The 20148-nt window shown below is 40.2% G+C and overlaps 1 protein-coding gene across 4 annotated transcripts in view; it reads right to left on the bottom strand.

Annotated features, from left to right (window-relative positions):
- UNC79 (unc-79 homolog, NALCN channel complex subunit) overlaps positions 1-20148 on the bottom strand; it is a 226455-nt gene that overhangs the window by 116897 nt on the left and 89410 nt on the right. For all 4 annotated transcript variants that reach the window (XM_081097313.1, XM_081097312.1, XM_081097314.1 and 1 more), the window contains 6 exons: positions 17388-17452; positions 13628-13716; positions 12997-13037; positions 11082-11110; positions 3306-3535; positions 1369-1540 (listed from right to left, as the gene is read on the bottom strand). In XM_081097313.1, coding sequence (XP_080953439.1) covers positions 1369-1540; positions 3306-3535; positions 11082-11110; positions 12997-13037; positions 13628-13716; positions 17388-17452 — 626 coding nt within the window. The remainder of the gene's footprint in view (positions 1-1368; positions 1541-3305; positions 3536-11081; positions 11111-12996; positions 13038-13627; positions 13717-17387; positions 17453-20148) is intronic.

Below are 20148 nucleotides of genomic sequence, written 5' to 3'. Positions count from 1 at the left end.
TATTCATTCATGTGTTTATTCTGAAATAATCTTTTATTGAGCAGTAGATTAGGATTCAGGAACATATAAAATAAATAAAACCCTATCCTTGCCTTCAAAAAGCTCACAATAGTAGTCATCGGGTCATTAGACAATAAGTTCTAAGAACAAGACAAGTGAAATCAACAACTGAATCCCAATGTGATTTTTTTAAAAAAAGACTTTTTCAAGTAACCATGTGAAAGCACACGCGATGTATCACTATGGAGATGTAATTCACGTCTCTAATGGGCAGAAACAAAAGTCTGCTTCTCTGAAGAACTGGCAAATCCAGCTTGCTTGAGACTCTGGATTATATGTTTGATCTTTATGGAATGAATGTTGCAGCTGAATCAGTCAATAACACAAATTCCTTGTGTTAGTTTGGCTATAATTTTTTGGCTGTTAGACAGACTTACAATAACTAAAAAAAAAAAAAAAAAAAAAAAAAAACCACAAAAAAGAAAACTCCACAGAGGCTGAACTTTCAAGAAAAATGTACACAGACAATAGGATATGAATGATCTGTAAATCAATATTTCACAATATACCCTAGCTATTTTCCCATTTGTTTCCTGTCAAAGGCGCATTTTAAACTGTCTAGAGCCAAGCACAGGAGATTTCAACACCAGGCTACTCATTAGAATCAACTAGAAAGCCTTTTAAAAGTTCCCAAGACGCCCTAACCGGTTTGGCTCAGTGGATAGAGCGTCGGCCTGGGGACTCAAGGGTCCCAGGATCGATGCCGGTCAAGGGCATATACCTAGGCTGCAGGCACATCCCCAGTAGGGGGGCGTGCAGGAGGCAGCTGATCGATGTTTCTAACTCTCTATCCCTCTCCCTTCCTCTCTGCAAAAAATCAATAAAATATATTTTAAAAAAAAAAAGTTCCCAAGAATTAGAGTGAAATCTGGGCAATGCCATGTTTAAAAATATATATTTTTATTGATTTCAGAGATAGGAAGGGAGAAGGAGAAAGAGAGAGAGAAACATCAATGATGAGAATCATCGATCAGCTGCCTCCTGCATACCCTCTACTGGGACCAAGCCCACAACCTGGGCATGTGCCCTGCCCGGGAAGGGAACTGTGACCTTCTGGTTCATGGGTTGACACTCAACCTCTGAGCCACACCGGCCAGGCAGCATAGCCATTTTTTAAAAGCCTCCCCCATAAATCTAATGTGCAGCCCAGGGTTGAGTGCCACTGTCCAAGGTATAGTGTCCCATTGCCAAGGTTAATGTTTCACCATTTACTATTTAACTTCTTTAAAAAGAAAGGAGAAATTCCTCTTCAATGTAATGTTAGAATGAGAAATAAGAAAGCAGAGAATAGTCAACTTCTTTTCTTACTAAGAACCATATTCCAAATTGACTGAGCAGCCGCTGGTCGTGTTTATCGTCGTCCTTGTTATCAAAGTCAGCGTTCTCCAGGGAATGGTGGGAAGAGGAAAGTCCCAGCTGCCGCCTGCGATTCAGCTCATGTTCCCGCTGCTCAGCGTGGAACTCAGCTTCTTTTAATAAGCTGCCAAAGAGGAGAGATTTTGTTCTTATTTTATTTCAGAGAGAGCGGTAGGGAGAGGGAGAAAGAAACATCAATGTGAGAGAGAAATGTCAATCAATTGTCTCCCGTACGCAACCTGGGTATGTGACCTGTCTGGGAATTGAACCTGTGACCGTTTGGTGTACTAGATGACTGTCCAACCAACTGAGCCACATTAGCCAGGGCCAAGAAGAGAGATTTAAGTTAGACTATCGAAAAACACATTCCTGATGATGACCTATTCAGAGAAATTACTTCATAAACACTTAGGCAACTTTGGAATTGGTAGGAGTTACTCCAAGAAGCCTAATTTCATTTCCTTACTGTTTTGTACACCAGCCCCATTTTATAATGAGCAAACTGAAGCACCAAGAGGCTACTTCCCCCAGCCAATTAGAATCAAGCAGAACTGAGGCCTCCGGCTTCCAGTTCACCACCCATCCCACCAGAAGTCACTGCTCCCCCTGTATCTAACGTGAAGCTGTGTGGACATCAAATGTATGATGCAAGGACAGACTGAGGAACTTGTACCCAATGGAAAAATATTCAATATCTAGTATTCAAAAACCTGAAAATGAGCAACGAAGACTCCCTTTTCAATTTGCTAAACAAGTGGCAGTTTTTAAAAATAATACCCAATATTGGAAAGTACTAGCAATATCATACAGTACTGTTGGCATTATAAATTCATATACACCCTTTAAAAGTCAGTTTGGTAATGTAATAAAGCCATTAAAATATTCATTTTCTCTGCCCCTGTCAACCACATCTGGTCATCTACCCTAAGAAAATAATATAGAAACAGCACAATACACAAAAATATTTATCACTTATTTATAATAGTAAAAAATTCAAAACATTCTAAATATTTAATGGTGGAAAAAACAATCTAAATAAATAGTGCGTATCCACTAAAAATTATAAATATGGAAACTACATAACAACATTGAAAAGAGCTAATAGTATAATGTTATATCAAAAAGAATTGTGGATACACTGTGATTACAGTTAGAGAAATAAAACATGCATTTGAATAAAACTAGAAAAACATGTGCAGTATGGTTACTTTTTTTTCTATTTCCAGAAATCTGCGATGTTTTATCTCATTTCTACTGTGTCAGCCACTGGGATGAAACAGAAAAGACAGAGTGCCTATCCTTAAATCCTGCATCTTAAGATTATTCCTTTACTTTTTAAGAATCTTGCCTTAATGAATATTATACAAAAAGAGAACAAGTCTAGATGTTACCATTTCTAAAACTCCTTTCTTTGTCCTGTGATAGAAGAAGAAAAAGCCTGCAGGATTGGCCCTGTCATACCGCACAGCCTCTGCGTGACCCCATGACTGAATTACCCAGAGTTCTCCCCGCTTCGCAGCTGTCAGTCAAGCCCACCCCTTACGCTGACTGGTGTCCCCACTTTATTCCGCCTAAGACTCAAAGCTATACTATCGCTGCGCTCACCATTCTGGATCACCATTACGCGCTCCTGTTCTCACAGTCCCTACATGGGTAACCTGAGGGCACAGACTACCCTGCATTCCCTTCTGCCCCTCAAGTGCCTTACACATGCCTGGCATAGAACAAAAATATTTGTTGAGTGAATGAATTAAAACCTCATCACGGCAACACTGTGCTGGGCTGAGGGCACTTGAGGTGGAATTGGATTTACACATCTCAAGGCGAGAAGGGTGGCTCCACGCCAGGGCGGTGCTTTCAGAAGAAGCGACTGATCAACTGCCCGTTACCTGATCACGGCCTCCACGGCGCAGACCAGCTCCTCGGCGCCACATTCTCGCGTGTTGATGGGAGGAGGGGAGGTCTGGTAGAGGTGGGTCTCGGAGGCAGCCCCCACTTCGTTACTGTGGTGATTCGAGTGGCATCTTTTGCAGTAGCGAACGGGCCTGTTTCCGTGACGATCGCAGCACCCTGCTGAAAAGCAGGTGACAACTGCTCTTCTCACATGGGAACTGCAGTTCTGGAGGCAAAAGGAGTGAAATCGAGTAAAATGAGTCGCTGAGGTAAGTGTGGCTCGGAACTGGAAGGGATGGACACTAAAGGGGCCACGGAAGGTGGAAGTGCCGCTGACTCCCCAAATGCAGGTGGTCTCTGACCCGCTAGGGTCCAGCCGGAGTTGAAAATGAAGGTGAGAAGTGTTTTCTATGGGTGTGGGGGGTAGAAATGTCCTGCATATGAGTGGGACTGAGTTGAAAAGTCCTCTGTAAAGTCACCTCAATCATGGGGGCTGGAGAGCTCTCTGGATTATTTTGTGTTAGTGTTTCAGGAATTTTCAGGAGAAATACTAGGATGAAGGAAATAAATTAAAACCATGGTCCAGCGAGCACATCACAGCACATCAGCACAGAAAAGGAATGACTGTAACCCTCAGCATACACATCCAAATTCTCTGATCCACCGCTACCGGAGCCAGTCCCCAGGGCAGCTCATCTGTCCTCGCTGCCTTGAAGGACAGGAGGGAGCTGCACTAGCTCCGGTGACAGCCGGCCCCGAGCAGGCCTTTCCACTCCCACCAGGCTTCCTGTCCAGGCCTTAAACATACATCAACTGACACCATGGTAACATCAAAATGCAGCAAAAATCCATGCCTAGCACCAGCCATCGTCCATCATCTACACTCAGAAAGGCGTCAAAGGATGAAGTGACGGAACTGAGAAAAGTGGAGCAGCCTGGGATTCCGAAGTTCAGGGGCTATTGTCAGATCTGCGCTGACCAGAGGCAGGAGCGAGGCAGCCTCTGCACGAAGCGATGTGAGGCGTGGGCTGGAAACATCCCTGACCTCCGCCAAAACCTGTGCCCCAGCCTGTGGGGCATGCGACCACGGCTCAACGGCTAGTGTCCAGCCTTCCAGCCTTTCAGTAGAGCTTAAAGAGATGTGAACATATAACAGCCTAAGCCATTGTGAACTCGGAGATTGGAGAACCCTCCATGGCAGCTACCTCGGGAAGGCAGAAGAAGGAAGGAGGCAAGCACAGAACCTACAGCAAGACCTTGACAATGTACTGAGCTGTGGATCTGAACGACCATTTCAAAGTAAGGTTAGTTCCACCTCGATTTTAGCAAGAGGCTCTGGGTACTAGTGTGAAATCTCATTTTCTGAAAAGGATTCAGGCCAACAAATCACAAAAGCAAGTTAAAAATTGTATAATATTTTTCTCTTAATTCATAGTTTTGAAAATTATTTGTTAAACTACAGTGGGGCCTTGACTTATGAGTGTCCCGACTAACGAGTTTTTTGAGATACGAGCCATCTCTCGGCCGATTTTTTTGCTTTGAGTTGCAAGCTAAAATTCGGGTTACGAGCCAGCTTCAGATACCCCACCGCTAGTTGGCGCAGCAAACGTCACAGTGAACGCCACAACATCAGCCCAGCATCACGTGTCTCACTTGTTCACTTTAAGCGCTTAGCTCTTAGTTGAAGCATCAGTGTTGTGCTCGCATTTGTGCTTGCAGTTATTTTGCAAAACTTCGTTTTTTGGGTGTCCGGGACGGATTAATGGCATTTCAATTCATTGTAATCGTGAAAATTGATTTGACATACACGTAATTTGAGTTACGAGCTCCGTCACGGAACGAATTAAACTCATAAGTCAAGGCCCCACTGCACAGTGTGTTTCTTCTGCATGTGAAGCCCAAGTCTCCTCGGGAATTCAAGTAGCCCCGACTCCCCCAAGGGAGCTACTTTTCCTGCTTTGTGCCCTTTCTTTCTCTTTTGCACATTAAAATTCATTCTGGAAGCTTAGGAATTTTTCCTGGTTCGGGGCTCTCCTGCTCACTCACCAAACCAATACCACCCCACCAACCGGGTGGTATAGGCCAGAGTACGTCCGTAGTGTTTACTTCTTCCTTTTGGTGATAATCAGTCTTTGTCCCTCTGGGATTCTTACTGTTATATAAACAATAGGATGAGGATATGGGTTTAGTGGTAGTTAGTTATTTGTTATAATAAAGGCCTGAAGTTTAAAGTCTGCAATTTCCTGTCCTATTTTCTGGTCACAAATTGTTTACGTTCTTCCCACATGCCAATTCCTGACTGAGGTCCAAGGTCTTCTCATCGAAATGAAGCCCAGCTGTGGATGAGGCTCTTCGGGTTTGGTTCCTCAGAGACGCCTCCTTGAATCCATGCTTTGAGTCTAGACGGGCTTGTGGCTACTTCAACCAAGAGAGTAAGGCACGAGTCATATGACTCCCAAAGCCAGGTTATAAAAAGACATGCAGCTTCCACCTGGCTGTCTAGAACACTCTCTCTTCAGAAACGTCCTCCTCGGGACCCTTCTCAGAACTCTTGCCAGGCCAAGCCCCAGGGAGAGGCAATGTGCAAGTCTCCAGCCAACAATTCTGACTAAGCCCAGCCTGCAAGCCACCCCATCCCAGAGCCCAAACATATCATCTAGACGCCTTTAGTCATTCCAGCCCTAACCTATGCAAGTCTTCCCAGATGAGGCCTCCAACGTCATCAACTAGAGATAGGTTGTGGACTGTGCCCTGACCAAACCCCTGACCCACAGTATCCGTGAGCACAATTAAATGGTTGTTGTCTTATGTTGCTACATTATGAATGAATCTGCGTAAAATCTGGGTGTATCTGGGTGTACTACATATATTAGTATCTGGAATACCAACTGAAAGTCAACCTGCTTTATCATCATGTGCTATCAAGTCCAAGTAATAGCAGCAATAAAATACTTTGCCCCCAAATAACATTTGGTTCATCGAAGTTCTAAACAGTTGCTATGGTTCCTACTAGGTTTTAATAATATATTTACAAGCCACAGATGATCCTCAACCCATGTGGAGTCAGCTATATGCATTCATTTCAAAAGTAAACTAGAGAGATTTCCCTTCAATTTAGATTCTACTGGGCATGGTGTTTGAATGTTCACCACAGCAATTCTGTTTCATTCACTGCTTTAAATTTTAAACATAAATAAGTAACTCCAGGTGGACTCACAGAAGATCAGAATTGAAACAAATCAAAGTCTATCTCTTATCTTGACAATCTTGATGCTTATTTCAAACTACTATTCAAATGTAGGAACATGTAATACCGAAAGTACAAACTGTGCCCAAAGCAAGCTCAAACAATTCTAAACTATTTTGAACTTAATGGAAGGTCTCCAAAATAATGTCCATATAAAATAAAATGTTTATCGACACACTTGTACTTGCTGCCTTGCACAACCACATCAAAAATACAACTAAAAGACAAAACGGGTATCATCCAGAACCACGGGAAGGATGGATGAGTGGAAATTCTACAACTAGAAGGAAAGAGAAAAGCGCACTGAAACTGGTAGGAGGTGCAGAGGTGTAGAAGTGCGGAGGTAGGGAGGCGCAGGAAGAAACGGGCTGGGTACGCTGTTGTCTTTTTCAATCAGGAGGGAGATACAAGCTCCCAATTGCTCTGAACTCCAGTTCCGGGTGAGACTCTGGGGACCCACGCAGGGAGAAACTGGACTGTCTGGCATCGGGACAGGAACACGAGGGTGGCATTCTCTTAGAGGTGCTTGCAGCAATCATTGTTCCTGCATGGGGCCACGGGACACAGAGACCCTGGGACCTCTCTGAGACAGAGCAGACTGGCAGCCATTGCGGTTTGCTCCACCCTGATGATTCCCTGAGACCCCGCCCCACCCAATTTATTACCCCACCCAAGCTGTGAGCAGAGGCTTTTGCATATGAATGGCCTGTTCTTTTGCAATCTAAAACCTAACAAACTGCTGCTAGGTCAAAGAGCATCAAAGCTTCCAAAAGAAGCAGCCTGCTGGGCCTCATCTGGGCACTTCCAAATCCCAAACAAAGAGAAGGAATCTGAAGATCTCTCTGTAGCTCCTGCTGGGTGGTCTCATGCAGTGGCTGACTTTGCACCTCCTTGGAGATCCAAGAGACAGTGTACCCAGTGGCCAGAGTGAGACCATACCAGAGTACAACTCTTCACATCCATAAGAGACACACTCAAGGGGCAGACTCAGTGAGCACCAAAGCCCCACTGAAGCAAGTCCTTCCCCATAAGGGTGTCTCCAGCACAGCAGTTCTCCCATTGTAGACACAGCTGGTCCTCACAGCCAATTGGCTCGGTGGTCAATTCCTCTCAGTCATACCAACAGCAATCAAGACTTAACTACAACAAGACTGTGCACACAGCCCACAAAGAGGTGCACCAAGAGTGTCAATCTCAGGTAATTAAGGAGGCTGAGCCACTGGGCCCTATAGGACACCTAGCACAGAAAGCCACTCTATCAACACAGGGAAACATAAAAAATGAGGAGACAAAGAAACATGTCACAAACAAAAGAAATGGAGGAAAGCAAACTACTGAATATAGAGTTCAAACCCATAGTTATAAGGTTACTCAAGAATCTTCTAGAAACCTCTGAGAAATTTAGTGAGACCCTCAAGGATATGAAAAAGGACCAATCAGAAATTAAGCATACACTGACTGAAATAAAGAATAATATACAGATATCCAACAGCAGACTAGACGGTCCCAAGAATCAAGTCAAAGATTTGAAATACAAAGAAGCAAAAAACACCCAACCGGAAAAGCAAAAAGAATCCAAAAATATGAAGATAGTGTAAGAAGCCTCTGGGACAACTTCAAGCATACCAACATCTGAATTATGGGGGTGCCAGAAGAAGAGAGAGAGCAAGATATTTAAAACCTATCTGAAGAAATAATGACAGAAAATTTCTTCAACCTGGTGAAAGAAATAGACTTACAAGTCCAGTAAGCACACAAAAAACCCAAACAAGAGGAATCCAAAGAGGACCACACCAAGACACATCATAATTAAAATGCCAAGGGCAAAAGACTAAGAGAGAATCTTAAAAGCAGCAAGAGAAAAACAGTTACCTACAAGGGAGTACCCATATGACTGTCAGCTGATTTCTCAACAGAAACGATGCAGGCCAGAAGGGAGTGGCAAGAAATATTCAAAGTGATGAATAGCAAGAACCTACAACCAAAATTACCCTACCCAGCAAAGCTATCATTTAGAATTGAAGGTCAGATAAAAAGCTTCACAGATAAAAAAAAAAAAAAAACTAAAGGAGTTCATCATCACCAAACCAGTATTATATGAAATGCTGAAGGGGATTCAGTATTCTTTAAGAAGGGAAAGAAGAAGAAAAAGGTAAAGATAAAAATTATGAACAACAAAGTGACAACAAATACATAGCAACAAGTGAACCTAAAAATCAAGTGAATAAAAAATCTGATGAACAGAATAAACTGGTGAATATAATAGAATCAGAGGCATAGAAAGGGAGTGGACTGACAATTCTCAGGGGGGAGGGGATAAAGGAGGTGAGGGAAGAGACTGGACAAAAATCATACACCTATGGACGAGGACAGTGGGAGGATAAGGGCATGGGGTGGGAACTGGGTGGAGGGGAGCTATGGGGGGAAAAAAGAGGAAAAATATCCTTGGGTGAGGATTAAATTTAAAAAGTTTGCTGAATGACTGTATGATCCTTTGTTAAAATCTCAGAAAGATATAAGGTGATGCCCAGTTGAGCCTCTCAGCTACAACACGGCTTCTAATAATTTTAAGGACATATTGAAATGCCCAAAGTATAGAAGGAACTGTCTCAAAAATAACTATATAGATGGCTTTGGGGGCACAGAACTCCAATAAGATTTACTGAAAATTCACAAAGTTTTAAAGTCAAACTAGCAAAAAAGCACCATCAACTTAGACTACAGGGGACAGATATAGCTCCACATGAAAACAGGTCTGTGAGACCACGCCCGTCCCCCACCCTCCCCCACTCCCCCCCAACACACACACACATGCAGGAAGCAGCCTGAGAGAGTTGCTTAGCTGTCACATGGGCCTTTTCGTATGGAAAAGGAGAGATGTCTCAGAGTGCAGCAAGATGCCCAGGAAGACAACAATGGATTTGGGAACTATTCCCAGAAAGCAAAACCAGATCCCACGTAAGGCACATTCATTATCCCCAGAGACAGAACTGATGTGCTCCTGGCTGGAGCTGCTACAGACCAGTGACTGCTCCCTGCTTCCTCTTCCTCTTCTTGAACAGAAGTCTGTTGCTGCTATCGTGTCCCTATCTCACCATTGTGTGTTGGGTGTGGAGAGAGCAGACATAACTTGCCTTTTTAGTTCACAGGTCTCTGGATCAAGAGAATTTGCACCCCAAGAGTTTCATCAGTGACCAGACCAGATGCAAACCACAACATAATGCACTTTCAGCCTGAAGTCATAAATGGATAAAACTTTAAACGTCATGTAAGGTGCTGAGAATATTTTGCATTTGGAGAGAATGTAAGAACATAATGCCCAGAAGGTGGACTGTGGTGGGTTAAATATGACCACAAATTCTTGCTGCTATATAAGGGGAGGAGTTTATTCCCCCACTCCTTGAAATGGGGCTGGCCTTGGGACTTCCTTTGACAACGGAATGAAGCAAGAAGTGATGCTGCGTGACTTCTGAGCTTCGGTCTCAAAAGGCCTTTCAACCTCCTCTTATTCTCTCAGAACTCTGCTACCACATGAACAAATCCAGCCTGGCCTCCTGGAAGATGAGACACCTATGGGAAGAGGGAGGACTAGACACCGAGTCATCCCAACCATCCCAGCCATCCCAGACGGAAGCCCCAGACGGGGGAGTGAGGTCATCTGGGACCAGCTAACCCCCAGCCTACTCACAAACCGATACAAATGCATGAGTGAGCCTCTAGGAGTTTATCAAAAGAAGCCTAGCTGAGTATAGCTAGATTGCCAAGCCAAGGAACTGTGATCAAATAAATGTTTATTGTTATAAGCCATGTGGCAATAGATAACTGAAACAGGCCTCCAAAGGTACTCATTCATGACTAACTCCTCAAAAGTTTAAATGATCTGTACATCGTAGGTGGAGATAGAGCTGACCAGAATCCAAGTATCTCAACCAACTAATACAAAGTTCTATATAGGACACCATACTACCTTCTCTTGTACTTTCCACAACAAGTAAAAAGATGGGTATGGTTTAGGGAAACTGTCATGAAAGGCTCATGGAAATTTGAAGGTGGAATCTTTAACTAGAGATAACACTTAATTTACATATAAGTGAATATTCTCCATATATAGTTGGTCTGAGTATGTTTTAACACATATATTAGCCTGTTTCCAACTCCACTTCAAAACAACAAAGATATTTAGCATATAAGCTACATCATTTACCAAAGTTAAGTTGCACAGATTATACTGTCATTCAAACCTTTTGTAATTAGAATTCTATTCCAAAGAAGTGCATAGCTTTTATTTCAGGTAACTTATCAAAAATATTTGTGCATAAGATGGGTGAGCAAAAGCAGAAATGGAAATGGAGACCATTCGGATATAGCAATGTTGCATGCTAAATTATTTCTTTTCCCCCTTCACAAATACAGTGACAGGTACGTACTGGGAAACCAGGGTGCAGAAATGAGGCAGATGTCAATGAATGAATTTACATACAAACACAGCAACTCATGCCCCACCACACAGATGGTTTGCTCTTACCTTCTTCTGACATATGGCAGATATTTCAGCTGTAAGGGGAAGGTACACAAAATATCAACAAAGAAAGAGAGCCCATTTTCAACAAGGGCAGCCATGAAAGGGAGTAAAAACAAGTTTTGTAATACAACCTCTAGACTTACACAAAACAGCTTCTTCCTTGTCTCATGAATTACCATCATCTACTTATGTTTAATGAGATTAAAAGCACCTGCATGCTGCAAATACTTCCCCTATTCTTATAAGTAATTCAACCTTCTCAGACATGACCTAGAATTCAGATCATGTTAAAGCCAAGTAACTTTCATCTCATTTGACAGAAAACAAAATTGAGGGCCGCTATGGTTGCATGACTTCTTCAGGGTCACCCAGGCTACCAATGGGGGAGGCAGATCTACTGATATGTCTATGTATCCCTCTTTACTGCTGTTCCATTATACTATGACACTGAGTTGATGTGATATATTTAGGGCTTTACCTTGGACAGGACTTGCTATACAGAAAAATCTTGCTATTTCAATTACTTAGAGTTGAACTATCCATTTATAAACAGTCCTGTCCTAGTGTAAAATCAGCTGCATGCTTATTTGAGAGAAAGCAATTTTCAAACCCATGGGTTGACCAGTTGGAGTAAGGCTGCCAAACTACTGTCTACTTCAGGACTGACTTAAATGAATAGCTGAAAACTCTTTTGAGTGGGCATACAAATTATTTCCGTGAAAATTGATGCTTGAGAGCACTTTAAAATAATTTTTCCAAGAATGTTAGCATTTCCCTTGAAAGAGTAAGTGTTCAAAAAATGGACTGAACTATTATTTACAGTATCGTCTATGCTCCAATTATTAAAAAGATCAAAGGTAAATGTCTCCTAAAATTTGTCTGAAAATTATGAATTAGTGGAGCCAATTGATTGAAATATTCAACTTGGTTTTTAATACTAGTTTTGTGTAACTAATGGCTATTTAGCAGTTTGCTACCTTAGAGTTTATCTTAATCTGAGGTCAGTCACATGTCTAGTTAAATAATAAAAAGTTATTGTTGCCCCGCCAGTGTGGCTCAGTGATTGAGGGTCAACCCATGCACCAAGAGGTCGCTGGTTTGATTCCAGGTCAGGACACATGCCCGGGTTGTGGCTCGATCCCCAGCAGGGATTGCTTTTTAAATGAGTCCTCTCCTACTCTTTCATTATCGTCCTCTAAAGCCATTATCGAGTTCCCTCTGTGTGCCTATCTGTACTCAGTATGCTCCCAGCTTTTCCACCTTTCATCTTTGCTTTGCTTTCCAGTACTTTTCCTGGTCACTGTCTCCAATTAGGTGGCCAGATTACCTGCCTCCCCTGGGTGGAAGAGTACTACCTTATCTATCTGATCTGTCAACTTACCGGGCTTAGCTTTCAGAACTCTAACAAACTACAAGCATTATGATCTCATCTCCTCATTGAGATGGGTCAGATATACTTTATCCCCATTTTACTGATGGGGAGACTAAGTGTCAGAGTGATTAAATGATTTCCCCTAAAAACACAGTTAGTAATAGTGGCAGGAGAAAGTCCTATTATTCAATGTTCTTCCCACTAATGTTCCTTATTCCTTTTCTGACCTGGCAAAACATATCATTGGTAACACTGTTATATATACATAAAACCTCTTAAAACATAATTCAGCAGGGCTTTAATCATACGGAATCCTAACCCAACAACTCCCCTTAATTTGGGTAGAAATGATATCTCTTCCCTTATTATTAAAGGTGTAGGCATATTACCAGCAAGAAATTTATATAATGCTTCATATCAATGAATAGTCATAGAATATAATACTGTGGTTACTGTCTGTTAAATAAAGTAGTACAAAAGGAGACAAATCAGCCATGCCATTAGTCATGATTACTCATGATTCATTCTTTCTGAAGTAAACCATACCTTGCGGCAGAAGAACATCAATCAACCATTCACTGTGGTCCCTATGAAGAAAAACAAAATTCATTTTTTAGCTTCTTAGCGATGTTACCCTTCCACATGAATGTTTATAAGCTACACGCTAGTACTAAAAGGCTTTTAATAGAAAGGAAGTGTAATTAAGAGCATTATCATAATAAACTTCTTCAATGTCGAATGCATTCCAGCTAAATTATAAATTATAGGCATTTCATCATATTCAGTTCTTTAAATGATACTTTCCAGATGCTAATTAAGCCAACCAAAATACATCATGATGTGCACAAAGCTGAGTGTGATTCTGTGAGGCTAACAAGCCAAGAGAACCCCCATGAATTATCTGTCATGTTTGAAAACCAGTTTTCTTTCTCTCTGTGGCCTTTTCAACAGGGCCGCTGCTTCAGTAAATGGACCTACTTCCTTCTGTCACACAGAGAACGAGTACAACTCTGCAAAGCTAAAATCTTTCAAATGAAAGTCTGCTACATATTAAATATCCGACAAAATAACATTTAAAAACCAGAGAGGTTAATGGGAAATGTGGATAATGTAACCAATTTAAGTCCAAGTGATTATTCTTATCTCCTCATTGTTGCCCTGCTTCCTTTATACCTACCCTGCAATCCTCTGGCTGCATTCTTCACAGAGATACAGTGGGGGTGGTTTATCACCCAGAGCTACTGACAGGGAAGGGTCTATACACATCTGAAACACATGAAAAGGTAGAATGAACTCTCCTGTCCTGTTTATCACATTCCTGACATCATGAGCACAAATGTTCCAATACTGACTGTTTTCAAAAGCAAAGTGGAATAAATATGTTTAGTAGAACCCATTCAACCTGTAGCCATTTTTCCTGCACTGGCCCGTGAGTACACATGGTTGATTTAAATGTGGATACTGTGGTTTTTCATTTCCCCTGTTATTTGCAATTCTAGTAACAAATGGTTCAAGAAATCTAACCTCATTCCCCAAAGATAAAAAAGCATCTTGTTCAATGGCTGCTGAAATTGCCTCCATCTTACTCATACAGTAATTCCTTCTCTAAAGTGGTAAACACAGTGTCTCTCTTTAAGAAAAGAAAAATACAGTAAGATTGAAAATCGTAACTGTTACCAAAAAGCTAGCAGAAACCTCATTCATAAAATTTAGCTTTGAATCTAACAATGAATGACTCATTTTTCACACACTGCAATCTAAGTTCTACATTAATCATCCAATGTTTCATTTCCAGGTGTGTGGTTTTTTTCTTCACACGGAACCTGTCTTGTTTAACCCTGCTGTGCCCTGTTCAGTTTTGGATTATTTATGGCTGAGTTTTCATTAACCTAAGCACAGAGATGAAAAGCGTTCATTTTACAGTTGATCACTAGGATATTTTTAAATACCTGGATCTTTAAAATCAAGTGAACAAAACATGTAGACTACTAGCTGAATTTTGCACTTTGCATCAGTTTAAGTTTCTATGACTTACCAAAGTCATTTTGAATTCTGTTATGCCCTTCAAGAACTAATCAATTCATGATATAGCCGATTATGTAGTTAATAAGCCACAAATTCTTCTGGAACATCCTTCTGCCTTTTTTTGTTTGTTTTTACTGATTTGAAGGGGGAAATGCACCAAACTTATAAGCCAAACAGCCTGTCATTTAAAGTTAAAATCCTGAGGTGTTTCAATGATTGGGGAAACAGTAGTTATTATTTCTAAATTTAAATAATTATAACATCTAAATCTGTAAATTACATATTGCCTGATGCTAAAGACCCAGTATGAAAATTTTCCTTAGGTAAGTTTCATGCTTCCTTTGATGCAATGGATAGTTACTTTTTGGTATGTTAAAAATCAGGGACTAGCAAACTTTCTGTAAATGGTCAGAGAAAAATATTTCTGGCTCTGTGCACCAAGTGTTCTCTGTCACAACTAACTACTCAAGTCCGGCCGGTGTGGCACAGCGGTTGAGCATCAGCCTACGAACCAGGAGGTCACGGTTCAATTCCCAGTCAGGGCATATGCCCAGGTTGCAGGCACAATCCCCAGCGTGGGGCTTTCAGGAGGCAGCTGATCAATGATTCTCTCTCATCATTGATGTTTCTAGCTTTCTCTCCCTCACCTTTCTTCTCTGAAATCAATAAAAAATATTCTTTAAAAAAACAACAACTAACTACTCAACCCTACTGTTGTAGCATGAAAGCAGCCACAGATGATATATAGGCAAATAAATAGAACTTTATCTTTTTTTAATTTATTTTATTGATTTTTTACAGAGAGGAAGGGCGAGGGATAGAAAGTTAGAAACATTGATTCATCAGCTGCCTCCAGCACACCTCTTACTGGGAATATGTCCGCAACCAAGGTACATGCTCTTGACCGGAATCGAACCTGGGACCTTTTATTTTTTTTTTTATTTTTTTTTTTTGTTGTTGTTGTTGGAATCTCAGTCTTTTTTTTTTTTTTCCAAATATATTTTATTGATTTTTTTACAGAGAGGAAGGGAGAGGGATAGAGAATCAGAAACATCGATGAGAGAGAAACATCGATCAGCTGCCTCCTGCACACCCCCTACTGGGGATGTGCCCACAACCAAGGTACATGCCCTTGACCAGAATCGAACTTGGGACCCTTCAGTCTTCATGCCAATGCTCTACCAACTGAGCCAAACCAGTTAGGGCTAAACAGAACTTTATTTACAAAAACGGGCAGCAGACCAGATTTGGCTGGTTTGCTGACTCCTATCTTAGAGAATTATCTGGGCTCCAAACTATTACATAAAGTGATTTTCAAATAGTAAAACTAGAAGCAGAATGTGATAAAATGAACTATAAATTCCAACATATATTCATTGTAATTCCTATCCCAACATTTGGCTCTTGCCCCACAAGTATTTTTGTTTTTTTGCAATCTATTGCAATAAAAATAAATGTTACTTTTCTATTTGGCAAATCATTACTGCCTCGGGGTATAGCTCACTATTATGGAAATATTAGGCTCTTTGTGAGGATAAATCAATTTTCCCTGAGTCTTTCCCATGCACCCCAGGTAGACCTCTTCTTCACCTTTACTTGCATTTCTAAGGAGTCACCGATAACTCCATCAGATAAAGGTTTTTGTTCACGCCACTCAAAAGGAAAAACTCCTAGGATGTTAGAACTCAATAGAGATTAGCTAGAAGACCGCTAATGTGTTCAATGAATTCATTAACACGATCCATCTGATTTGTGACTAATAATGTCAATTCTGTTCTACTCTGAACAGATCTGTTTACACCCATATTAATATGTTCATATCTGACCTTGCATTAAAAATATTGTTCTCTGTTCATAAATATAATATATTCCCAATGTAGAGGTTTGGGAAAATGGAGAAAAGGAAAGAAAATTTAACTACTTCAATAACCCTCCATCTCAATGCAGTCATAGTAACTGACGTTCTGATGAGCATTACTGGTGGTTTTTCACAATGAATATAAATATAAATATACAGATACGCAATTTTTAAACTAAGTTGGCATCACACTACACAATTTTATAATTTCTTTTTCATTTAACATTATTGCATAAGCATCTGGAAGTTGGGTACCCTTGATCTACATGTCCTAAGGCCATATCCCTGTGCATTTGGGAAGTGCTCATGTTGTAAAGAAAAAAACAATACCATGCAGACCTGTTGTCATGAAAAAACATGTCTTGTCAACTAACAAGAATGTTACCTTTCTGGGAAGTATAAAGTTAAAATATAAAAGACTTTTTTTATATTTTCAGAAAGTAACATTTGGGGGATGATAAAAATGTTTTGGAAATAACAGAGGTGGTGGTTACACAACATTATGAAAGTGCTAAATGCTACTGAATTGTTCACTTTAAAACGATCAATTTTGTGCTACATGAATGCCATCTCAATTTTTTAAAAATGACAGAAAGTAGGATGGTTTGGCCGATCCTGGAGGAGTGGCTATAGGGAACAGCCTGCGAGAAAAGTGAGGCCAGGCCAGAGGAGCAGACTGGGCTGTCTGCCTATAAGAAAGGAAGAAAATCTGATTCTTGATGAGTTCTGTGAGTGGGAGGCCAGAAATCATCAGGAAGTCAGAGGACTCCTGTGAATGCAGTGTGACGTAAAACTAGAGGGAAAATAACTGAAAAAATCGGAAAGTATCTCCTTTCTGTTGACATCTGAGCAAACCTGAAGAGGTCATTGCGACAGGAAGAAAGAAGGACGGATATAAAAACTAATTTCAATTATGGGAACCAAGTCAGTCTCATATTGTGAAGAATTAAGCTGAATTTCATGAATAACATATAAACTAACATTTCGTCCAACAACTTGATGACAATTTGACCACTGGCAATACAGTATGAGACCAGGTCTAATAAAACAGTACCTTCACCGCTGGTTTGTTAATTGCGTTGTGGCATTCAATGTGCTGACAGTGGATGGGATTCCAAGCTGTAAAGCAAAGCATAACTGATGAATACTTCTCATTGAAATTATTTGTGCCCTAGTAAAAAACACAGCAGATACTTCATTAGTTTTCTTTTACCTAAATAGAATCATCACCAGAAGCCTTCCTAAAATGAGTTTTAAATATATGAAAAATGTTTAAATTGAGCAAAGATATCATAACTCCATCATCCATTTTCCTATGGGCGGAGACAATCTAATATAAGGTGGCATACACAATACCAAGTATTACCTCACAATGATCTACCATTGGTAAGTGCTCTATGATTTCACTGGATCATCCCAACAACTCTGTGGGATAGATACAGCAGATCAATAACCTCATCAAATATATGGGTAAGTTAAAGGTAAAAAGGTTAAGTAGCTTGCTATGATCACAGAATTCGTAAATGACTAGATGAGAACTAGTCGAGTCTAGCTAGGACTAGAACTTGGTTCTTGACACTCTGCTCTTTTCATTGTAGTATATACTATGCTAAACATCCTAGACTTTTGGCACAAGGCAGCGTTTCAAATTGATAGCAACTGAAATGAATGATAAAGCACCTGCCACCATTCCATTTTCTACCCCACCCCATCAAATTGGGAGACTGGAAAGATGACTTTCTCGCCCAAGCGAAATGCAGCTCTCTCACATGCGACCCACAAATTAAATCTCTACTAGTTTGCTAATACCCAACTCCTTAACACAGTATAACACACAGAGAATGAGGATAAGAACCAAGGAATTATCATCATCCAGAAGAGTCTGTAGCCCGAAGAACTTAGCTAACATTTAAAAAGTAATAGAATTATAAGTTGAAAGTAGGACACATTTTTCTAAATTGTCATATTCTAATCTTATAGGACCATGTTTGGCCTAAACAAGAAGAATTTGCAGGTGAGAGGACATTGTTACTTAGTTATATATCAAATTATAATTCAAAAATATTTACTATTAATGATTCAGCTTAACTTATGCTCCAAACATTTTATAAAATTTTCTATCTAGAAGTATTTTAACTTCAAATATTCTATCTTCAATAATCAATATTCAAAGATTGTTAGACTAAGCATAATATTTTGTGTCTAATTTGGAATTCGAAAATACAATCAACAGAGCCATTGACCCTAAAAAATATACAAAGTAGACAAAAAGTAAGTAAAGACCAAAACCACTATTCTTATAACAGTATTATATTGATTATATTTTTAAAGAGTGAGAAAGAGGAAATGAGTAAGAAATAGATGAAGAAATTATTTGAATATATGCATTCTATAACTATAAGATTTGTTTCCCACATGTGGAAAAGTCAAGATGAATATAGAGAATAGCAACAAGTTTTCTTGTGTAATTAAAGAAAACTAAAAAAAAAAAAGAGTGCCTTTAATCAGTATAGGAGTTCCAAATACATAGAACATGTAGCCTCATTTCTCCAAACCCAAATTCATAACAGATATCACTAATCCATAAGAGCATTCCATCCTGCTGAGTCCAGAAATGACCTTAGAATACTTCTCAAAACTGAGCTCTAGGGCCGGAACCGGTTTGGCTCAGTGGATAGAGCGTCGGCCTGCGGACTGGGGGGTCCCGGGTTCGATTCCGGTCAAGGGCATGTACCTGGGTTGCGGGCACATCCCCAGTGGGAGATGTGCAGGAGGCAGCTGATCGATGTTTCTCTCTCATCGATGTTTCTAGCTCTCTATCTCTCTCCCTTCTTCTCTGTAAGAAATCAATAAAATATATTTTTAAAAAAATAAACAAAAAACTGAGCTCTAGAAAGTCACCACTAATCAAAAATGAAATCACCCAAGATAACACCATCTCTGAATCTGTGTATTATGAGAATATCTGCAGAGCACTTTATAAACATCAAGGCGACTTTTCTTGACATTTTTAGAATAGAAATAATATTCAAAATATGTAACAACTGCTATGGCATAGGCACAAAGAAATCAGACTATGCAACAGCCATAGAGCTTGATTAAGGTAAAGACTCCTGTTCTGCCAGAGATTAATGCTTTATATGTGGATGGTGGGGATATGCAGGAGATCCTATTCCTATAATTTTTTATTCCATTTTTACAGAATAAAACTGAATTAAGAGCAGGTAGTAGTTCACCAAATTTACACTATATTTAAGCTTACTAGAATAGTGATTCTTAGCTTTGGTTGTGTTTCAAAAATCATCTGTCAAGGTTTAAAAAATATGATGCCTAGACCCCATATTAGATCTACCGAATCAAAATCTCTGAAGATAGAGGACAGGTAGTTGTAATTGGGAAAAATATTACAACTGATTGTAATATATACTTTACCATAAGGCAAATATAATAAAGATAGATCTCCCTTCATTTGAAAATAAACACAAAAATATAGCATAAAGACATGGCAGACAAGACTTCTATTTCCTACTATGACAGAGTAACTGGTATTGGACATGCCCTCCTACCATACACAACTAAAAAAATAGAAAATATATATGAAACAACTATATTCAGAAATCGGACTACATGTAGTACAGGACAATGATCCTTGAGAGAAGAGAAACAATGAAATGAGTCCTACAACCACCCTGGCTTTCTTCCTGGAAGCAATTTCCAGACCTTGGCCCTGGAAGAGGAAATATAAGCACAATAGGTTGGTTTTATTGAGTTGTGGTGAACAAAAACTGGCGTTTAGAGGGGCAAGGTGACTTAAA

The sequence above is a fragment of the Myotis nattereri genome (genome assembly GCF_964212035.1).
Source record: "Myotis nattereri genome assembly, chromosome: 1".
In the NCBI taxonomy this organism is placed as follows: Eukaryota; Metazoa; Chordata; class Mammalia; order Chiroptera; family Vespertilionidae; genus Myotis; species Myotis nattereri.
The sequence above is the reverse complement of the archived record's forward strand: the minus strand, read 5'-3'. Positions and strand labels throughout refer to the sequence as shown.